This window comes from Meles meles, chromosome 18 (assembly GCF_922984935.1).
Source record: "Meles meles chromosome 18, mMelMel3.1 paternal haplotype, whole genome shotgun sequence".
Taxonomy (NCBI): Eukaryota; Metazoa; Chordata; class Mammalia; order Carnivora; family Mustelidae; genus Meles; species Meles meles.
In genome coordinates, this window is record NC_060083.1 from 46,319,641 (window position 1) to 46,341,750 (window position 22,110).

The following is a 22,110-nucleotide window of genomic DNA, read 5'->3' on the forward strand; positions in this document are numbered from 1 at the left end:
GGTGACAGGGACAGGTGCTCCCCTGACTCCCCGCAGGGAGGGACAGTGTCTTGTTCTCTGTGTCTGCCGCTCCTGGCACTGAGTCTGGTTCTCTGAACTGGGCAGGACTTTGGACTCCTGGGTGGCTCTGTGCAGAGCCCCGAGGTAGGAGAAGGCCAGCGAAGCGGGACGAGGGGTCTGCCGTGTCTGGCCGCGTCTCAGGGATGACTCTTTATGTAAGAACAATCCGATCTCGGAGCCTCGCTGCCGCCCACAGAGGTCAGCTGGGAACTGGCTGTCAGCTCGCTGCCCACCCCCCCCACCCCCCACCCCCCACCCCGCCCAGCCCCTGCCTGCTCCCTGTGAGGCTGAGACCAGCCAGGCGGCCCCTCAGCCAGCAGGACGCCATGCGGCGAGCACTCTTCACCCGACCTCCTGTGATTGAGGGCAGGAGCCACACGTCCTTAACTCCACTGGCAGAGTCTTTGTACATTTAATGGGTCACCCGAGAACACATTTTCCACCATGGAGCCACGAATGTTTGCCAAGCCAATGGCCGGGTGCAGAACATCCTTGTCAAGAGTGACCCCTTCCACTGGCAAGCTGCCCCCAGCCTCGGAGAAATCTGCCTCGTGCCGCGGACCCCGTCGTGTGAAGCTCGCCCTTCTGGCCCTCGTTACCAGCCGCCGTGTCCTGCGCCTGCTGCCTCGGCGCTTGCAGGGGTGACGGTGACCATCAGATGAGATAATATATGTGAGCGCCCCGGGAAACGGGCAAGTTATTCAATTTGAATCCAACCTGCGCTCCACAAGGCCTCCCAAGGTCAAGGCACCACACCAGGCCGCTGGGGGCTACAGATGGGAGGCTGTGGCGGCTTCTGTGGGAATCACGGAGCACCAAGGGGAAAAAAAAAACTCATTAAGACTAATTGCAGAGGCGGGAACGCCAGGCGCACGGAAAGAAATGATGCCTGTTCGCTTCTAAAGGGAAGCAGTTCTGTGTCATGTGAAGAACCAGACCCTGGTCTGAATCCTGGCACGGCCGCTTGCTGTCTAACCCTGGGCACGTTCTGTGAACCTTCTGGAATCTGTCCTCATTATACCTCTTAGGTCGCAAAGTTTTGTGTGCTGCCTGCAGCCGGGAGGGACCCAGTGCTCCTCTTGTGGGCTCTTCTCTCTCCTCCTCCAAAAATGGAGGCAAAACTGAATGGGGCAGGGCTCACCAGGTAGAGGGGGCGGCCGCTTCCCCAGCACAGCGAGGACTCATTTGAAATTAGCAGCGTTATTTACACACACGGCTCGCAATGTGCTAAATACCTTGAACATGTTTGTTTTCCCGAGCAAGTTAAACACAGACTCCTATCATCCTGTTTACACTATTCATTCACTCAGCCCGCCGCATCTTCCTAGAGAGACGGAGGTAAACTTGGGTGGAACCCTCACCATCGGAACGGATGCAGAGGAAACCCACGAACTGAACCGGGGTGGGAATGGGGCTTCTGGGGCCGCAGGAGGAAGACTGAATGGGGTTCCTGCGGTCAGGGCTTAGCCTAGGGCCTCGCCTGAGGTCTGGGGCCCCTAAACACTGTCTCTGACAGCAGAACTCTTTGCAACTTATGCCCGACTGCAGATGGATGGAGCAGGCCTGTAGGTGTGACGGCTTCTGCACCTGCTCAGGAGAAGTGGCCCTTAGTGGGAGATGGGGCCACAGAGTAAAGGGGGGGGATCACCCCGAGGCCCCAAACTAAGGCCCTGGAGGAGGCAGTAGGGGATGTTTTCTATACTTAGAAGTTTCCTGAAGTCTGGGAGAGTGGGGAGGTGTTGTTACCCCACCCAGGTACATTGAAAGACACATACACAGATGATGGAGATGGTTTATTAATCATTACAATAAAAAAATGTATCTATATCTACAGGTACATATAGAAGTATATATGCAGAAATAAAGGATCAGAGGCTATAAATCGAGTACGAACAGCGCTCATGCCCAGGTAGTAGCATTAAAACTGAGTGTCCCTTTCTTCTTTATGCTTTTTACATGGAGTGTGCATCCTGTTCCCAATAGGGCAAAAACAATGAAGCTGACTTCATTTGGAAATGGAGACACTAGTATCCTCTGCATCATCGCCAGGATGGTGGCCTGGGGCTGGGGCTCCTGCTCCAGGCCGCGGGGATGAGGCTGAGTGTGTTCCCCTCTCTCACCAACCAGGGAGAGTTGAGCTGGGACCCCCACCCTGTCCTCATCCCTTCTCCCTTGCACAGTGGCCAAGAGCGCACAGAGCCCTCTGTCAGATGGGAGGTGGGGAGCAATTTCCCCCAAAGCCACCTGCTTGCATGGAGAACATTGTGAACTAGCAGGGTATGATGGCTGCCCCTTTTCTTTCTACATTTATTTTTAAAAAGATTTTATTTATTTGACAGAAAGAGAGAGAGAGCACAAACAAGGGGAGTGGCAGGCAGAGGGAGAAGCTGGCTCCCTGCCAAGTGGGGAGCCTGATGTGGGACTCGATCCCAGGACCCCGGCATCATGACCTGAGCCAAAGGCAGATGCTTAACCGACTGAGCCACCCAGGCACCTCAGTGGCTGCACCTTCAGGATAGCAACGTGTTAACACTCAAGATGAATATCTGCCTACCGAGAAGCTGAGTGTAACAAGAGATTGATAAAGAGGGCAGGTAGAATGAATGGCGATGAGTGTTCAGAAAGGAAGAGGGTGTTGGCATTCATTGCTCCAAGCGCAGGAAGGCAGGTCAGGGCTCCAGGCACAGGCAGTTCTGGGGACCAGGAGGGGTCGGTGGGTCAGGACACCTTGGCGACACAGCTCCCAGACGACAGGGCTCTCCCAATCCCCATCAGTTCCTGCTGGTTGCCAGGGCAGCGGGGACTGGAGGGGGCCTCCACGGGCCAGTTGGCTGGGGCAGGCAGGGAGGAAGATGGTGAGCCTCTGTCCCACTGCTCCCCTCCCCCACCCCTCCTCCACCTCTCTCATCAGGGTCCCTGCGATGCTGGAAAATACCCCAGGCCCTCCTTTCACCTGGGTCTTGGCCCATCCTGTCCCCTCCTACTTCCTGTCCCCATCGGCCCAGACCATCCCTGTCCCCAGTGCCAGTCACCTGGGATTGCGAAGGGTCCAGCTGGCTTCTTCAAGGTGCTGCTGGGGAGGCGGGCGATGCGGCTGCGGCCCCGGGCCACTCCCAGGGAGCGGGAGACTGAGGAACTGGAGAGGGAAGGAAGGAAGGTAGGAAGGTCACAGCCGTGCTTTGGGCTATGGGGTAGGGTTAGGGGGTACCGCTGGACACTAAGTCTTGAGAACAGGGGGAGGCTAAGCACCAACAAGGCCAGATCTGAAGGCAGATCTGGGGAGGGAGCTTAGTGGCGTGTGGGAGGGAAGTAGAGGTGGGGGGTGGGGTCTGCTCCCCAGTTTAACCAGTGAACACTGAATGTCCCCCTCAAGGAGAAGGAGCCTCTAGTCTTTCACTGAAGAAGGGAGCTAGCTACCTTTCCCTTCGGGTATAATCCTGTACTCGCAAGGGCCAAGGGAACCCCTTTCAGTCAGGAAACCTGACGCTGGCCCTGCCCATGAGACCCTTGCTACCGGCTCTGAGGGGTCTAGAGACACAGCCAAGACCCCGTAGTTGGCTCAGTGCTTACCGCCCTGGGGAAAGTTCTGTCTCTCCCCGTCCGCCGCCCCAGCCTCACCTGGCAGCTCGCCTCTTCTTGCGGGCTGAGGCCCCAGAGAAGGAAGATGTTGGTTTGGGGCCTTTCATGGTGAACAGCGGCACAGGTCCACTGCGGGAGGGAGGAAGGCAAATGGAGGCAGATCAGGAAGGAACCAGAAAAGGGCACTTCCTCCCTCCAGCCCGAAGCTTGGAGGGTGGGGAGGTTGGACAGGATGACCTCTGAGGTTTCTTCCTACTTAGAGGTGGATTCCTCTCCCTGCCTCGCTCAGCCTGGGCTGACAGCTGAGTGACAGGTCTGTTCTGGGAGAACATCCAGATGTCAGTTTCTGGCACGTTCAGGGAACTGGAGTTCAAACAATTTGACCCTTCCACCTGCCCGGCTGTGAGCTTGTTACTGAGAGGTGGCTCAGGCGGTAGGAGGGGCAGGGGGTGCAATGGGCAGCCTGCTGCCCTTGGCCTCACAAGTACAAGGTCAGTCTGCTGTTTGTTCTTGGCCTTGGACTTTCCTCAGCTGGTCACTGTTCCCCTAACCCTGGCAGGTGAGAGCTTCATCTTTTCACCAAAAAATGCTGAATAGAGTTTTCTGAGGATCCCCTTCCCAGGTCCAGATGCTGGGCTAGAGGGTAAAATCCGGGGTGGAAATGGCAGAAATACGCATTTCTCAGCAGGATGGGAACTAAGACTGGGCCAGAGGGTGTGAGTGATACAGAGGAATAGAGAGGAGAAGGCCCCCTCCTTATTCCTGCTCCTGCTGATCCTCCCCAAGTGTGTGGGGGGTCCCCATTAGCCCCTCAGGGGCATGCCACAACCGTCCCAGAGCTGGTGGCTTTGGAGTATGGACAGACAAGGCAGGGCCCCCAAGAGGAGCATCCCTCCTGGGCCTGGGGACTGACACTGGTCAGACCAAAGGGAGGGAGACAGCCAACCAGGCTCCGAGAGTCAGGCCTGCTTCCACTTCTCTCGGCAGCACCTCTGTCCCTTGCCGACCCAAGTCCCTGCCTGGAGGGCTGGGAGGGAGGTTGGGAGGGAGCCTGAAGGACCCACCTGAGGATGAAGGGCTGATCCAGCCTGTTCAGCTCCTGGGGGACATCCTCCCAGCCAACGCGTTCCTGGAAACCCTGCTTCGAGGGGGCTTCCTCCGAGAGATCAAAGGTGGCATTGAGGTCCCGAGCAGGCAGGGACAGAGGGGTGGAGCAGTTCTGCACAGCAGAGGGGCCCAGGGGCACCCGGCTTTTGATGACTGTGGCTGAGCAGATGCGAGGGGAGTGGCAAGTCGTGGAGGCCTTTTCCCCTTTGGGGGTGGTGGGCCCGAGTGAAGGCTGAGCCTCAGGCAGGGACCCTCTCCTCAGGCAGGGCAAGAAAGACTGGCGCTGGCGCTTGGTTCCCGGCTTTGGGGCTCGGGGACTGTCTGGCTCCGAGGGGCTTGGTCTCCTCCTCCTCTTCTTCTTCTCTGTGGGCCGCCGGGAAACCTGGGCTTGGGTGCGGTCGGGCCCTGGTAGGACCCCGAGGGTGGGCATGAGGCCACTCAGTTGCCTTGCCATGGTCCGGGTCACGGGGCCGGAATAGCCTGGAGAATCTGGGCACAGAGAAGGCGGGTGCTGAGGGGAGATCAGGGACTGGCCAGAAGGAAGGCGAATGGGTAGAATTTGGGGAGAGAGACACTAGAGACACACAGGAGCCCCTAATTCCACAGCTGGGCCACGAGTCCCGTGTAGCGCAACATGACCTAGCATTGGAGGCCCGAGGCGCCCTGCTGGACACAGAGCAGGGGCGAGACTCACCAGATTCGGAACACGGCTCCAGAGACAGCCCCTGAGCCGGGCTGGGTGTGCCTGAGGCCTTTGCCTCAGGCTCAGCGTTTCCCTCTTGCACTAGCTGCAGCAGCGTCTCGAACTCCATGATCATGTCGGGGGTCAGCAGGTTGGCCGCTTGGAGCAGGGAGTACTGCCTCCGCGCCAGGCACAGCACCTTCAAGGCCAACCTGGAAGAGAGGGAAGGGGGTCCCAGCCCTCCTCAGACCCGGCGCCATGGCTCCAGGTGTGGTGAGGAGCCCACAAGGGGCCGGTCCCCTGGCTCCCTCTTGCCTGGCCTCACCCCGTCCTCCCAGCAGTGGGTCCTGCTCTGCCGGGCCCTTGTTAAAGACCAAGGCTGGCAGAGACGGCCACAAGCAAGGCGGGGGTGGGGCTTCATCCCTAAATATGCCCCCCAAAAAAGATAGGGACCTGGGAAGTAGGAAAGGGCACTAAATGGCCTCGGCCCAGAAGGTCTGCGTCTCCTCTCAGCTCTGCCACTCACCACTACCTATGATCTCGAATTAGTTCTTTGACCCAGCGGCAACATGAGGCAACGGTAGGGAGGAGCTAGGCTCAAGTCAGCCTATCAGCTCAAGCCCAGGCTCTGACACTTCCCACTGTGTGACCTTGGAAGCACTCCTTGACCTCAGTCTCCACATCCTCAAAATGGGGATAACCGATGCACCCATGTCTTAGGGTTATGGGAAGAGCAGATGAATTCTTAGATACGTAAAGTGTTTAAAGAGTACCAGCCACGTATGAAGCACTGTAAGGTTAACGATTTTCTGTAAAATGAAAATGTCTACCTTGGGAGGACAAGAGGAGACAGAATGAGATAGGCCGTGTTGGTCTTGGTTCTGAGAGGCCCCTCAAAAGCACACACAGTCTGCACTCCCTACTCAGTGGCTGGGATCCCGGAAGAGCCCGTGTGAATCAGTGCCCACTTCACAGGCGCTGAGGGGCTATTTAAAGGGAATTATGAGGGTAATGCGATTATTGATGGTATAAATTTAGATTCTAATAAAGCAAATTTCCTTCCTGTGAGGCACACCTGTGATAAAAGAATGAACACAATTATCTCGGTGGGGATTATTCATGGCCAATCATTTATCCTCAGGTAGCAGGACCTGCCTGGACATCTCTGGACCCCCTCCTCTGCCTTCAGTGTGTGCTCAGGGAATCCAAACTCATTTTACAAAGCAGCCTCCAGGCCTTTCTGAAAGAAGGCAGGATATAAATTAAAAAGGACATAGCAGAAACTCATTCGACGTCTGCCTGAGCCACACATTATAAGAAGATTAGACCACTGAGAGAAGGGGGCGTCTAGGGAGAAATGCATTGGCCTGGCTGGCGGGGACTCAAGCCTCTCCCTGTCCCTCTGGCCATGTGGCCCTGGGTGAATGCCTCAGGTCCCGATCTGGCCAGCGGGCAGCAGGTCTTTACCAGAGATTTCCAAATTAGTTTTCTAGAAACCCATCAGAGGACCTTGAGAATGGGAGTCACTCTGCTTTATCTGTTCTACATATTAAACTTCAGCGTAAAATTCCATTTGAAAAAAGGACTTGGTGGCTAAAAAAATGCTGAAAAAACCATTGAACTGGAAAATCTAAGATCCACTCAGGGCCCTGGTGGTCTAAGATTCTAAAGTCTAAAGCCAAAGAGAAATGATTTTTCATTATCCGGTTGTTAGGGTGTCTCCAAGTATGGAGAAGATCTAGCATGTTCTGCAGCCCCTTATATGTGGGGTCTATCTGTCACATTTTATTAGTATCTATTATTAGCTCTAAGAAGTGGAGAGAATGAAGACCGATCCCCAAATCATAGCTAGGACTGAAGCACCTTTTAGGGACCACAAAACTAGAGGCAAAGCGGAAATGAGAACCCCGGTGTCCTCCGTCCTGGCAGTGGGGGGATACCAGGGCACAGAGACCCTGACTCATCGGTGGGAGCCCCGGGGCCAAGGGGACCTCCTGCCAGTGCATCCCTGCCACTCCAGGGCCCTGGGGAGTCAGCACCGCGGACAGATAATGAGCCGCTGATTATTCAGGCTGCGGCATTTTTGCTGAGTCGGGAACAGACACTCCCCAACAAGAAATAAAATTAAACAAGCCCTTCTGTCCGGAAGCTTTAAATATACTGCCTAGCGTGAAGCGTGCTGGGGAGGCAGGAGTGGGGTTGGCAGCAGCAAAGCTAAGTAGCCAGGGATTTATGTTCTAGGGGCCAAGAAAAAACATACTAGCAGGACCTCTCTATTAAAGACAGAAAGAAGGATCCAGAATCCATTTCTCTTTGGCTTTGGGTAGTGGTCTGTATTTACTTCTGAGAACAAATGGCCATAATCTGTTGGTGAAGACACATGGTAAGCACCTGGCTCAGGAAGGTGGTCCCTTCCTGAGTCTGCCACCCAGCTTCTCTCGGCTGCTTGGTTCCTCCCTGCAGGGGACAGGCAGCTCAGCCCCCAGACTGGGAAGAAGAGTGCGAGGCCTGGGAGACCCACGCTAACTTGGGGCTAACTTGCCAGCCAAATCCAGGATGGAATTGGGTGTTTTTTCCACCAAATGGACAGAGTGGAAGAATAGAGAGGACAGTAAGTAAACAGAGTAGGTGAGAATTTCCAGTTCGCTGGAAGCGGATAAGGGACAATGTTGAGGAAAAAAGACGCAACTCTCAACTAGGGCAAAACTAAAATTTTTGCGATGTACTTAATACCAGCTCCCACCCCAGGAAGTCTGGAACCCATCAACTGCCACCTTGAACCCCAGAGGAGAGCAAGAAGACACCTACTGCTTAGAATGGTCTCTGCCCAAGTTCTGTGGGGAGAGGCAGCCCACATCTGGCTTGGGCTGCAGGGTCAGGCTAGGGGACCTTGGCAGCTGGTGTCCGAGGATCTGCTCTGGTACCTGGATGGGAACCTAAAGAGGAAGGAAGTCATAGATAGAGGGCCCTGGACGGCCACCCTCCCCTACATAAGCAGATCTTAAAACCTTTCCATCCCCCAAGAGTGGGAATGGTGACTCTTGGATTGACTGGGTCCTAGTTGAGACTTTCTCCTTCCCAGGCCGCTTCCCCCTCCCTGCTCCCCTTCTGGGGGCTTCCGCCTCAGTGCAGACACAGAGGAGTTACCCTTCCTGCATAGGATCTGAAAGCCCCCAATGACTAAGACGCAAGACATCCAGGTAAGGAACCCAGAAATGAAGGGAGTCTATGAGTTGGGGAGGGCCATTGCTTCCCAAATTCCATCCCCTCTCTCCTACCTCCTTCTCCACCGCGTCTTTGTCCTCGTCTTCCTGGGGCAGCTCCGGGTCTGGTGAGTTCCCTTCCACGACCTTCCCCACTTGGGTCTCTGGCCCCAGGCTCTCCTCCTGAAGGACTGCAGACCCTGGGGGGAGCTCTAGAGTGCAGGGCTGGATGGGAAGGCTAGTCGGGAGAGGGAAGGGTTGAGTGGTAGGAAAGCAGGGAGGGGCAGGGTCTCTGTGGCACGAGGTGGTAGAGGGCCCAGCTTGGGTAACAAGGGGGCAGTAGCGGACGGTAGGAAGCGTCCATGATTTCCTGGTTTAGGAAACAATGCTGCCCCCTCCCTAACTTCACATGCTTTTAAGTAGTATATGCTGCTTCTGTGGGCTGGGGGTGTCACTTAGTCATCTGATGTGGAGCATTTCTACTTTAATGTTACTTAGAGTTGCTCTTAGGACTGTCTAGAAGGCACTGTGTCATATGAGAGCAAGCACTAGAGGCGACAGTCAGTGTCTTGTCACCCAGAGTGTCACCGAGAGTGACAATCGGTGTGCTGGGCACGGGCTGGGAACCCCGGACCCCGGGAGGCAGCACAGAAGCTGGAGAAGGGGGGCTTTCCCTGCTGAACCGAAGAGGGCAAGCGCGCCCACAGGACTCACAGTTGCTGGGAAGGGCCCGATTTGGGGGATTTCGGGAGGTCCTGCGGTCTGGCCCCCTCTCTCGCCTCATATACTTGGAGCTTTTCCCTCAGGGCGGCCACCTGCCATCAAAGCAACCAGTCCCTCAGAGCCCCAGGAGAGCACAGAGCCCTGGCTGTGCCCCGTGAGCCCCAGGGCCCGGCTCTGGCCCTCCCGCCCCACCCTGCCCGGCCCCCCCATCGAGCTCCCCAGGTGGGCCCCTCACCTCAGCCTGCAGCTGCTGGCAGACGGCGGCATACTGGCTGATGTGACAGTCCAGGCTGATCACGTTGCTCTTAAGCTGACATGGGGGCCCAGGGGAGAGGTTCATGTGTTCACTCAAAACAGCTTTGGCAACCGCTTGCAAGAGTCAGGTTCTGAGCGAGGCACTTCCCTCACCCTCCCCACGGGGGAACCAGACTGCAGAAGGGCAGTGAGTGGCTTGCCTGAGGCCACTGCAAAAGGCAGAAGGATGCCTTTGAACCTGAGACCCCTGACTCCCTGACCAGTACGCCCTCACCAGGCCAGGGCAGCTCTCACAGGACAGCGCTTGGCCACCCTTCTGTCGTCTCCGTCTTGAGATGACTCTGCCTGTTAGCCCACTGCTGTGATAGCTTCGTCTCTTTTTCAAGCCTGGAGACTGTCCTGCCTCTCCCCCAGGTGGAGTCTGCCCAAGGATGGGCACTGAGTCACTTCTATCCCAAAGAATTTCCCTGAAGACAGAGACTAGGGAACTTTTCCCCTCTGCCTTGGGGAAATGCTTGCTCCGGGTATTGGAAAATGCTGGTGGGTTGTTTCTTCCTCCTCCTGCCCCCCACCCCATACCAGGTGGGCCATTTCTGGCCTGCACACACCGCGAGCTTGATCTCCTTGGCGCGGTCGGCATACTTGAGGGTGTTGTAGGTGTCCTCGTAGGTCAGACTGGAGGGGCTGATGGTAGCGATCATCACCGTGTGGCAGTTGCCCCCGATGGAGTCCTTGAGCAGACGGGTCAGCTTGCTGTCCCGGTAGGGCACGTGAGACTTACGGCCCTGGGGGGACAGCAAGAGGGCATGAGCTGAGATGGCTGGACAGGACTTATCCCGGCTAAGACCCAGGGGCCACCGGCCCAGGGCTGGAAGGAAGGACCCTGGGCTTCGGGCACTCAGTGGCTGTCCCAGGCAGGCCCCTGGGGCTGTGTGGCTTTACCTTGGCATCGGCCAGGGCGTTGAGGACATTGATGAGGGCCAGCAGGGACCGGTTGATGTTGGCGCCCTCCCGCAGCCGCTCCCCCTTCGCATGGGTGCTGGACGCCCGCTCCGAACCGGCCAGGTCAATCAGGCTCATCTTGGCCACTCGAAGGGCCTGAGTCAGACCTGGAACCCGGTCCTGCTGCTTCACGAAGATCTGGGGCAGGAGGGGGAGGGGGGAGGACAGACAGCAGGGGTGAGGGGTGCTGGGCATCAGGAGCCCTAGTTTCGGGCTCCAACCCTCTACCCGTCTCACCTGGAAGATGGCATGGGAGCGGGAGGATGTAGCGTTGGCATCAGTCGGGTGCTGCGTGCGGTTGTGGTTCCCCCTGGTCAGCAGCTCCAGCAGCTGCTCCGCGGAGGTGGGCTACAGAGGAGATGCCCAGGAAGGGCGCTGTGGTCTCCCCAGCCGGGGCTTCTCCCCCAGCCGGAAGAGCTGCTCTCCAGAACCACCCCCCAGGATCCAGGGCATCCCCAGACCGCCTGGTTTGAGAGAACCCTGGAGAAGCAGCGGGGCTACTCCTGCCACCCGAACCCCATCCCACACCTGGTGGAAGGAGAGTCCTGGAACCACCACGCCCTTGTCGGGGTCCTCCCGGATGGCGAGGGGCCCCTTGGGCTCCAGGAGGTCATGGATCTGCTCATTGTACACCTGAGGAGGAAGGAGGCAAGAGAGAGGCCTGAGAGAGAGGGCCCTTCAGGAACCCTCTCCCCAGAGACAAGGGGCGGGCAGAGGTGCAGGGCTGGGAAAGCCTGGCAGGACGCCGAGCCAGGAGTGGCCCTCTACAGGACACTGGTACGCGGTGAGAGCAGGACAGGCAGGTTTTACTCCAATGTGGTGTCTCTCAGAGCCTCATCTGTGCCCTCTGGGCTGCTGACTCCCTCCCATACTCTCTTCCCACGATCACTGGGGCTGCTCAGGCCTGGGAAGGAACAGCCCTACCTCCTGGTAGCTGATGAGAACCTCGAATCGCTTTTCCTCCTGGTGGGCCTCAAGCCGCCTGTAGAGTTCCATGGTCGTCAGGTACATGATGCCAGGGTCCCCCTCTCTTCCCAGCATGGTGTGTGTCTTCCCAGCCCCGGTGGCCCCATAGGCAAACACTGTGGGGGACAGAGTCGGGGGAGGGCGGTGGGGGGGCCCGATCTGCTTTCCCTAGGAGTCCCTCTGTGCATTGCCATCCAGACCAGTGCCCCCTTTCTCCCCAAGCCCCTTCCTGTGCCTTTCTGCGCTCGGTTCCAGGGCTCCTACGCACTCGCACCCCCCCATGTTCACACTGCAGCTTTGCAGTTCCCGGTGCCTATGGCCTAGTTCCCCACGGGCCTGTGGATGCAGGGCAGAGGGGTCTCCCCTGCTCGTGGGAGCTTCTCTCATTCCCAGGGGGCCCTTCTCCAGGCTGGGCAGCTTCCTCCACCAAAGGCCTGTGGTTCTCTGTTCCTCATATCGCTTACCTCAGTTTATAATCACACATTTGTGGGGCTGATTTGTGATTAGTATCTTCTCCCCCGTCTAGAGCACAAGCCTCAAGAGGACAGGTACCATGTCTGTGTGACCCACTACTAGAGCCTGGGAGGGTGTGTCGCACACAGAACGAAAGGGCCAGCTGAGGGGAAGGAGGGCACAGTCACGGGACTCAGGAAGCCCTCAGAAGGAAGCAGGGAGGGGCGCCTGGGTGGCTCAGTGGGTTAAGCCTCTGCCTTTGGCTCAGGTCATGATCCCAGGGTCCTGGGATCGAGCCCAGCATTGGGCTCTCTGCTCTGTGGGGAGCCTGCTTCCCCCTCTCTCTCTGCCTGCCTCTCTGCCTACTTGTGATCTCTGTCTGTCAAATAAATAAATTAAAAAAAAAAAAAAAAAAAAGGAAGCAGGGAGGCAAGGCTGCTACCAGCTGGGGCTTTCCCTCCTCCCTGCCCCGGCTCTCACCTGAGCAGTTGTAGCCCTGGAGGAAGCTGTCCAGAACGCTGTGGGTGGTGTGCTGGAACACGTCCTGTTGGGTGGCCGCCTCATCAAACACCCGGTCAAAGACAAACGTCAGATCTTTGCCCTTCTTCCTGGGGCCGTCGTGGGTGCTGCCCCACTTGAGGCCGAGGAAGCCCCCGTCGGGCTCCTCGGGGTCAAACACCAGCACCCGCTCATCCACCACCTGAACCACAGGCCGCCGCTGACTCTCCAGCTCCCGCGGGGTGGGGGGCCGGACCCGCACCACGACCCGCACCTTGCTGTCCTCCACTGGCATCACCATGGCAACACCTGGGCAGACACACAACAGGGAGGAGGACCGATCTGACCCCAGCCCTGACGAGGTACGCCCTTAGCCTGACTAATGTTCGAGCACCTTCTCCCACTCCCTCCCCAGCAGCCGATCTCCATGTGATACCTCAAGAGAATAAGAGTATTATTATTAATAAATATCTCTTTGTCATAGCCAAATGACTTGAGGTTTCTTCAGAGGCGTATGACTGGGCTTTTATGTCCCGCTAATCTGTCTATATACCCCCGTTTCTATTCCAGTCCCTTACAGCATGCTGCTTACCTAGTAAGGCAAGAACCATTCCCCTCCCAACCACTACCGTTAGTCTTTCTTTCTCCTGATTTTCTGAACTGTTTTCAGGCATTTATTGTTCTACCTCTCCCCCCTTTTTAAAAAGATTTTATTTATTTATTTGACAGGGAGAGACACAGCGAAAGAGGGAACACAAGCAGGGGAAGTGGGAGAGGGAAAAGCAAACCCCCTGCTAAGCAGAGAGCCCAATGGGGGGCTCGATCCCAAGATCCTGAGATCACGACCTGAGGTGAAGGCAGACACCCAAGCTACTGAGCCACCCAGGCGCCCCTGTTCTACTTGCCTTTAAGAAAATGTTATCAATTCCATCTCCAACCCAGAGCACCACCCCCTCCCACCCAGTTGGAATTACAAGCGAAATAGTATTGTTTGCATATTTATTTTATATGAAAGCTTTTCATGCAGGGCGCCTTGTGCCTCAGTCAGGTTAGGCAGCCGACCTTGATGTTGGCTCAGGTCATGATTTTAGGGCCGTGGGACTGAGCCCTGTGTCAGGCTCTGCACTCAGTGGGGAGTCTGCTTGGGATTCACTCTCTCCACCTCTGCCCCTCTCCAATAAAATAAATAAATAAATCTTTAAAAAAAAAAAAAAAAAAACCTTTTGGGGCACCTGGCTGGCTCAGTGGGTTAAGCCTCTGCCTTCGGCTCAGGTCATGGTCTCAGGGTCCTGGGATTGAGCCCCACATCGGGCTCTCTGCTCAGCGGGGAACCTGCTTCCCTTCTTCCCTCTCTCTGCCTACTTGTGATGATCTCTCTCTCTGTTAAATAAATAAATAAAAGATTAAAAGAAACAAACACTGAGGGTTTTGAAGGGTCAGGGGTGGGAGGTTGGGGGAACAGGTGGTGGGTAATGGGGAGGGCACGTTTTGCATGGAGCACTGGGTGTTGTGCAAAAAGAATGAATACTGTTACGCTGAAAAAATAAATAAAATGGGAAAAAAAAAAAGAAACAAACAAACAAACCCTTTTCATGCTAGAATATGGCTATTGCCTTTTGTTAATTCAGGTATTTCTTATGCCCCTCACTAAGATGTTACAGTTTTAATCTCTTCAGATAGGTTCTGTAGTTGTCTTTTTTTTTCTTTTTTAAGATTTTATTTATTTATTTGACAGACAGAGATCACAAGTAGGCAGAGAGATAGGCAGAGAGAGAGGAACAAGCAGGCTCCCCACTGAGCGGAGAGCCCCATGCGGGGCTCGATCCCAGGACCCTGGGATTATGACCTGAGCCGAAGGCAGAGGCCTTAATCCACTGAGCCACCCAGGCGCCCCTGTAATTGTCTTTTTAAGATAATTCCCAAGTACTTTAATTGCTCTTATGAACGGAGCACCCTTCCCCATTTCTGTACTGATTGCTAGTATGGAGAAACACAATTGAGAATTATACATTTGCCTTCTGCCCGTCACCCTTAAACTCTCTGATTAGTTCCAATTGTTTTTTTATTAAAGCTTACTGGGTTTTCTGAGTATACAATTATGTCAGAAAACCTCCCCCCCTTTTTTTCTCCATGGTTATACTAACTATTTTATTTCTTATGTATTGCATTTCCTAGAACTTCCAAAACAATATTAAATAATAGTGATGATAATGAGCGTGCTTGTTTTGCTCTTCATCTTCAAGGAACTGTTGCTAGTGCGTCACTAATTAGAAATTAGTTTTGGACAAATAGTTAATTATCATAATAGGAATTTCCTCCACTCTTATTTGATTTAGACTTGTTACTGGAAATGTCTAGAACTTTATTTAATGATCTCTCAGCACCCCCTGATGTTTATGTGGGTTTTTTCCTCCTTTATTTTGTTGATGTGGTAAATTTTTTGATATCACTTTTGGTATCAAACCAACCATGCATTCTTGGGAAAAAAATCCTACCCTCGCCATACTCAAGTTTTTCATTTTTAAATGGTTAAATGTGCCAACCTTCTCTTTTATGGTTTTAATATCATATTTAAGAAGACATTCCTTCCCCAAGGTAATTTTCTTATATTTTTGTCTGATACTTTTTCTTTCTTACATTTAGGTCTTTACCCAGATGGAATTTTTTTTTTTTTTTTTTTAAATGAATGAGGCTTCTAAATATCTTTTCTTTCCAAATGGTAAGTGATTATATCATTTACTAATGTGCGTTCTTTCTGTATCAGTTTGAAATGGCACATTTAACAGAACTAAATTCTCATATGAACATGAATTTATTTTGGGGCGCTCTGTGCTACTCTACTGATAAGCTCCTTTTGCAGGAACTTGCTGTGGTTCTATATTACACCTCACCTTGTTCATTTTCTTTTTTTTTTTTTTAAAGATTTTATTTATTTATTTGACAGAGAGAGAGGTCACAAGTAGGCAGAGAGGCAGGCAGAGAGAGAGGAGGAAGCAGGCTCCCTGCAGAGCAGAGAGCCCGATGCGGGGCTCGATCCCAGGACCCTGAGATCATGACCTGAGCCGAAGGCAGCGGCTTAATCCACTGAGTCACCCAGGCGCCCCCTTTGTTCATTTTCTTCACTGTCCTTGGCATCTTGTCTTGCATATGATTTTAGAATCAGCTTACAGAATTCTATGAAAAAAACTTGCTTAAGATTTTGGGAGTATTTTGCATGTATAAATTATTATGAGGACAACTGACATCTTTATGATATCAAGTCTTCCTATCTAGGAACTTCATATCTCTTTTTTTTTTTTTTTTAAGATTTTGTTTATTTATTTATTTGACAGAGATCATAAGTAGGCAGAGAAGCAGGCAGAGAGAGAGGAGGAAGCAGGCTCCCTGCTGAGCAGAGAGCCCGACTCGGGGCTTGATCCCAGGACCCTGGGACCATGACCTGAGCTGAAGGCAGAGGTTTAACCCACTGAGCCACCCAGGTGCCCCATATCTCTTTTCTTCATTTGCTTTATATAAACCATCAGTAAAATTTCATAGCTTTTCTCACATGAGTTTTGCCTATTTCTTGATAGGTTTGTTACTGGTTATTGTCTAGTCTTTATTATATTGTGAATAGGCCCTTTTCAAAATCGCATTTTCAAGAGGACGTGGCTGGCTCAGTCGGTGGAGTGTGCGACTCTTAATCTCAGGGTTGGGGTACGTGGGTGGATGGGGCAGTGAAGCGTCTGCCTTTGGCTCAGGTCATGATCCCAGACTTCTGGGATTGAGCCCCACATCAGGCTCCCTGCTCAGCAGAGCAGGGAGCCAGCTTCTCCCTCTCCCATTCCCCCTGCTTGTATTCCCTCTCTCGCTGTCAAATAAACAAATAAATCTAAAAAAAAAAAAAAAAATCTCAGGGCTGTGGGTTTGAGCCCCACACTGAGTGTAGAGATTACTTAAAAACTGAATCTTTAATGGGACGCCTGGGTTGCTCAGTCAGTTGAGCATCTGACTCTTGATTTTAGTTCAGGCTGCGATCTCAGGGTCGTGAGATTGAGACCCGTGTCTGGCTCCCTACTTAGCAGGGAGTCTGCTTTGGATTCTCCTCTCCCTCTGCCCCTCTGCTCGCTCACACACACTCCCTCTCTCTCTCTCAAAATAAAATAAATCTTTAAAAAATAAAGTTTTTTAAAAAAGCGATAAAAATAATAAATAAATAAAATTGTGTTTTCTGATTCATTTTTTTATTTGCCAGAACGTAGGAAAGCAACTGCTTTCTGGACTCAGATCTTGTATTTGGCCACATTACTGATCTCCCTAATAGACTGTCATGGGTTCTCTTAGGTTTTTCAACTAAATGATGATATAGTTTGCAAATAATGACAGATACTTTCTATCTTTAGCCCTTCTATATTGAGTTCCCTACCCTCCACTGCCCATTAGGAATGGGCATTAATTTTTTTAAATAAAGATTTTATTTATTTATTTATTTGACAGACAGAGATCACAAGTAGGCGGAGAGGCAGGCAGAGAGAGAGAGGAGGAAGCAGGCTCCTTGCTGAGCAAAGAGCCCCATGTGGGGCTCAATCCCAGGACCCTGAGATCATGACCCAAGGGCAGAGGCTTTAACCCAGGTGCCCCATGGAATGGGCATTAAATTTTATCAGATGGTTTTTGACAAGGGCTGAGATGGTAACAGTGCTTCTCCTTTAATCTTTTTTTGTTTTTGTTTTTTGGGTTTTTTGGTAGGGCTCTGTGCCCAACGTGGGGCTCCAACTCTCAACCCTGAGATCAAGATTTCCAGGCTCCACCGACTGAGCTGGCCAAGTGCCCCATCCTTTAATCTACCCTCTCTCTTGCTTTTCTCATTTCTCCATCAAGCCAGCCTACCAAGGGTACAGATGGGATTTCTGGAATTGTCATGGTTATCCTGGAAAAGCTCATCCCAACTCTTGGGATATATTAAAAGGGTGAAGGAACAGGGGCTGTTTCTGGGGGATGTAAATAGATAAATGTTTCCCCAGGAAAGATTTTTTTAGGTCCCACTGTTAGAACCCAGGTCATTCGGCAAAGAAAAGTAAGATTTCTCTCTAATACTCTAGTAAATAACTCATGTTTTCCTTTGGGAATGAGGCAGAATTGAGCTGATTTGAAACTCTTGTCCCCTACCCCCAACACATCTTCATTCCTTCCTCAAGCAGAACAAGGGAAAGCTATCAACCAAGAATCATCTTGTTACATTGCATAGTTCTTTCCCTGTCCCAGCCATTGGACTGCCACAATAAACAGAAAAGCTGAGTGTTCACTGTGGCAGGGGTTGTTTTAAACACCCTATGCATACAATCTCCTTTTCAGCTCCATCGCAATCCCACAAGATAGATACTATTATTAGGCTCATTTTTCAACAAGAAAATTGAGACTGAGAAGGGTAAGCAACTTGCCCAAGATCCCAAGGCTAGTAAGTGATGGAGCTTGGTTCCAACCCAGGCAGTCTGACGGCAGAGTCTGCTCTACTGCCTTACAATGGTATTATATATTACGCTCTCATGATCACATTGTTGTAATAGTCCCATATGTTTATATAATAATTATAATCCCTTTTATGTAACTAGCATTATGTATTCAGCAAACACTTTCAGATATATGGACTGTACCTAATTTTCAACACCCGGAGAGAGTTCCTGACTCTCATCTTTGCATTCCTGCCCCCCAGGGAGCCCCACTCTTGTACCCAGAGAAGTGAGGGCAGAGGGTGCCTGGCCCCACCGTCTATGTCTATGCTGTCTGGCTTAATGGCAGTCCCAGCGCCCCGCGGGGAGGGTTTGAGCTGAGGAAGAGCCACAGAGCAGCCCAACATTCTAAGCAGGAAATTAAAAAGGGCACTGGTAACGGAATGCGCGTAACCTTTACAGTCCTCTCCTCTCCGCCTCCTGAGGGCCAGTGAGGCAGACTGTTTGCCTAATGAGATGTTTTCCTTCTTCCTGAGACTGCGCTGGGGGCACAGGGTGGGGGGGGGCAGTTAGGGTGACACTTGGCAGGGCTGCAGCTGGGACGCCTGGGTCCTGGTGTCTGCTCTGCATCTGACCGGTGGGGAGCTCTTTCCACCAGCCATGGCAATGTCGCATCAGCTTCCCCTCCTTGAGAGCCAGAGAGAGAACAGCTCCGGATCTGCTCCCACCCCAGGGGGATGGGGAGATTAATGAGAGAACGTTTGTCAAGTTTGCTTTGATCCCCGGTTGGAAAGAGCATTTCAGCCCAAAGTACAAGGGAGATGATTCTTTAATAAGATCTTCAGGGTTCTGAGCCAGCCACAATCACGTCCTGTTTCTAACCCAGGGCAGCTCATTAAAACCCAGAGGCTAGTCCGCTGCCGAGCTGGGGCTGGGAAGCCAAGATTCAGTTGTTTTGGGGGTAGGCTCCTCTGCCCACTCTCTTAGGGTTAGGGATGAACAAGCCCCACCTCTTTAGAAGCCCCTGGAGAATTTCTGAGGACTTGAGGGGATCTGCCTGCAGACACTGGGAGCCGGGAAGGTGGAGAAGGCAGTTAGCCCCTGGATGTTCTGTTTTCACAGGGGTTGCAGTAACCCCCTTCCTCACTCTCTTAAATCTCTCATGCGTGTGTTTCTTGTCCTCAAGCTTCAAGAGATCAGGACCCCCTTCTGATGTAGTCTGTGCACCCCAGATACCTAGACACCAAATTCAGCATGCACTAGATGCTGTATGGTGTTTGTCCTAGGAATGAATGAGAGCCAGGGAAGAGCAGGGTCTGAATCCCAAAGTTTAAAAAGAATTACTGTTATAGTTACCATTTGTTGAGCGCGTAATTATGCATCAGGCCCTATGCTAGTGGCTTTACCAATGGTGTCATTTAACTTCTGCAACAATCTCAGTCTGTAGTTACTGATACAATTGTTACAGTCCTACTCTACAAGGGAAACTGAGGCTCAGGAAGGCGCCTGTCACAGGGATGGTAAGTAGCAAGGCCAGAACCTGACCTTGTTCTGATGGTCACCAGAGGCATTATTCTTCATCCTAGGCTATTCTGCTCTGTAGCCTGGTTTCTGCAGTTCTACCTCCCCTGACTTTAGTACCCACAGAGCAACATCCAAAGACCACTGGTTCTTTCTACCAGGGTCGTTCAGAGGAAGGAGAGGTCTTTTTTTGGCTTTATATATAGACAATCATAAGGCCATAACTGATGATAATTTTATTTCTTTCTAATTTTATTTGTATTTCTTTCTCTTGTCTTATGGTTCTGGCTAGGACCTCTAGTACAATCTTGAATGGTGGCAACAATAGTGAATGATCATATTTTTCCTAATTGTACAGGGGATCTCCTGTTATTTCACTTTCCGCTGGTTTAAGGAAATTTACCTCTATTTGTAGTTTACCAAAAAAATTTTTTTAAATATTTTATTTATTTATTTATTTGAGAGAGAGAGTGAGTGAGCACAAGCAGGAGGAACTGCAGAGGGAGAGGGAGAAGCGGGTTCCTTGTTGAGCAGGGGACCCGACAGGGAGCTCCATTCCAGGACCCTGGAACCCTGACCTGAGCTATAGGCAGATGCTTAACCGACTGAGCCACCCAGGTACCCCTTAGAGATTTTATTTGGTCATGATTTTTTTATATAAACTATTGGTTTCCGATTACTAATATTTTATTTGAGATTTTTACAACTACATTTATACAGGAAGATTGGCTGGTAACTTTCTTTGTCTGATTGTTGATATCACAAAATAGACTGAAAATAGGGGTTTTCGGTCTATTTATTTTGAGAGAGAGAGAGCAAGCAGGAGAGAACAGGGGCAGAGAGAGAGAAATCTCAAGCCGACTCAACATAGAGCCTGAGGCAGGGCTCGATCTCATGACCCTGAGATCATGATCTGAACTGAAATCAAGAGCCAGACATTTAACCAGCTGAGCCACCAGGCAACCCTAGTTTACCAAATTTTTAAAAATTCATGGATGGATACAGAATTTTATTGAATTCTATTTCTGTGCCTAATGGGATAGGTTTTCTTCTTTAATCTGTTAATGTGTAAATTGTATTAGATTTTCTAATCTCAAGCCATTTTCATATTCCTGGGATAAACCCCACTTGGTCATGATCTTTTTTATATATAAACTATTGGTTTCTGATTGCTAATATTTTATTTGAGATTTTTACAACTACATTTATACAGGAAGATTGGCTGGTAACTTTCTTTGTCTGATTGTCAATATCACAAAATAGATTGGGAAGGTTTTCCTTTTTTTTTTTTTAGGGAGAGTTTGTATAAGATTAGAATAATTTCTTGTAATTGCTTATACATTTCTGGTGGAGTTTCATGGGGGGGTGTTGTTTTGTTTAGTTAGATGGGGAGATTTTAAATGAATTCAATTCCTCAATGGTTCTAGGTGTGTTCAAAATTTCCATAACTTCTTGAGTCAATTTTGCTGTTTTTTTTCCTCTAGAAAATTGTCCAAAAGCATTGTCAAAAGGGTGTTCCACTGAAGTCTCTTTTTCTCTTTATTCTCCAAGTAACTGAAGTTATGCCCCTATTTTCATTCCTGAGATCATTCTATGTTTCTTTTCCTTATATCTTAACCAACATTGCCAGAGGTTTGGCTTTTTTAACTAGTCTTTTCCAAGATACAGCTTTTGGTTAAGTTAATCCTCTCTATCACATAATAAAATCCTACTTCATTAATTAATGTCTTTGAACTCCTTTTAAAAAATTTCCTACACATGTATTCTGTTGTTCTGTTCTATCTTAAAGGGCCACAAGTGCCAAAACCAAGAGGGGAGGCATCCTAGGAGCGGTAGCAGAAGGCATAGTTTTCTGTCATACAGGTAGTCTTTCCATTCCTTCCTCTATTCAATCAAATTATTTACTGAGCACCCCAGTAACTAATTTTCGGCAGCTGGCACAGCTCTGCAATCAGTTCTTCCGTAGGGATGTGCGGAGAGGGTCTTAGCTACTCCACACAGGTGTGCAGGAGTCCCAGGTCTCCAGTTCTAGTGAGCGGGAGGACCTTTCAAAGAGCGGATGCACAGAGGGCAGGACCCGGTGCAGCTGTGCGGACCCAGCCCAGGTGCCCTACAAATGAACAGAGGGACCCCGATCTCCACGCAGATGTGGAATGAAGAGCCCCGCTCCCCGCACCGCCCCCCCGTCCTGTTCAGAGGGTACCACCCAGAACCGGCTAGGTCTCCACGCTGCACCTTTGGATCTGGCACAAAAACCGCTTCCGCCCTGAGAGCTGGAGCCCGCGGGGCAGACTCCGCCGTGGGTCAGAGCTTACCCTTCGTCGGTTCCCCGCCGCCGCTGTCCTCGCTCGCAGCCGGGTCCCTCCGCCGCAGTCCCGAGCCCCAGACCACCCGAAGGCGCTCCCCACACCCTCCTCAACCGCGCCAACCTGGGCCCCGCGCCGCGCGTTCAAATTAGCCGGGTCGGCTCATCCGCGCTTCCCATTGGTCCCTGTCCGGACCGCTGATTGGCTGTTTCCTAAGTAACAAAGTACAAGCTCTGAGGTGGCGCGTGCAGTCAACTGTGCGCCTGCGCACTTCCCCTTCCTGCTTGCTGGTTTTGAGATCGTCTCTGGGCTGGCCTCGCCAAACC

General features: G+C 51.8%; 1 protein-coding gene across 1 annotated transcript; it reads right to left on the minus strand.

Moving 5' to 3' along the window:
- Positions 1–1,869: 1,869 nt before the first annotated feature.
- On the minus strand, positions 1,870–21,917 carry KIF18B (kinesin family member 18B). Its single transcript, XM_045986191.1, has 16 exons — positions 21,794–21,917; positions 12,511–12,837; positions 11,536–11,693; positions 11,140–11,244; positions 10,849–10,959; positions 10,552–10,749; positions 10,218–10,394; positions 9,590–9,664; positions 9,346–9,446; positions 8,707–8,869; positions 8,237–8,364; positions 5,441–5,640; positions 4,704–5,235; positions 3,679–3,768; positions 3,093–3,196; positions 1,870–2,891 (listed from the first exon to the last, which is right to left on the minus strand). The coding sequence occupies exons 2-16, from the start codon at positions 12,827–12,829 to the stop codon at positions 2,779–2,781; spliced, it is 2,574 nt and encodes an 857-aa protein (XP_045842147.1). The 5' UTR covers positions 12,830–12,837; positions 21,794–21,917; the 3' UTR covers positions 1,870–2,778.
- Between the last annotated feature and the right edge of the window lie 193 nt (positions 21,918–22,110).

What these genes read in the sequence shown, in the direction of transcription:
- KIF18B (XM_045986191.1), bottom strand. Translation starts at nt 12,829, where the DNA reads ATGGTGATGCCAGTGGAGGACAGCAAGGTGCGGGTCGTGGTGCGGGTC. An exon ending in CCAAGGAGATCAAGCTCGCG is followed by an intron (nt 9,665 to 10,217) that starts GTGTGTGCAGGC and finishes CCCCCATGTCAG; the next exon opens with CTTAAGAGCAACGTGATCAG. An exon ending in GGCAGAGACCATTCTAAGCA is followed by an intron (nt 5,641 to 8,236) that starts GTAGGTGTCTTC and finishes CCTCTCTTCCAG; the next exon opens with GTTGGCCTTGAAGGTGCTGT.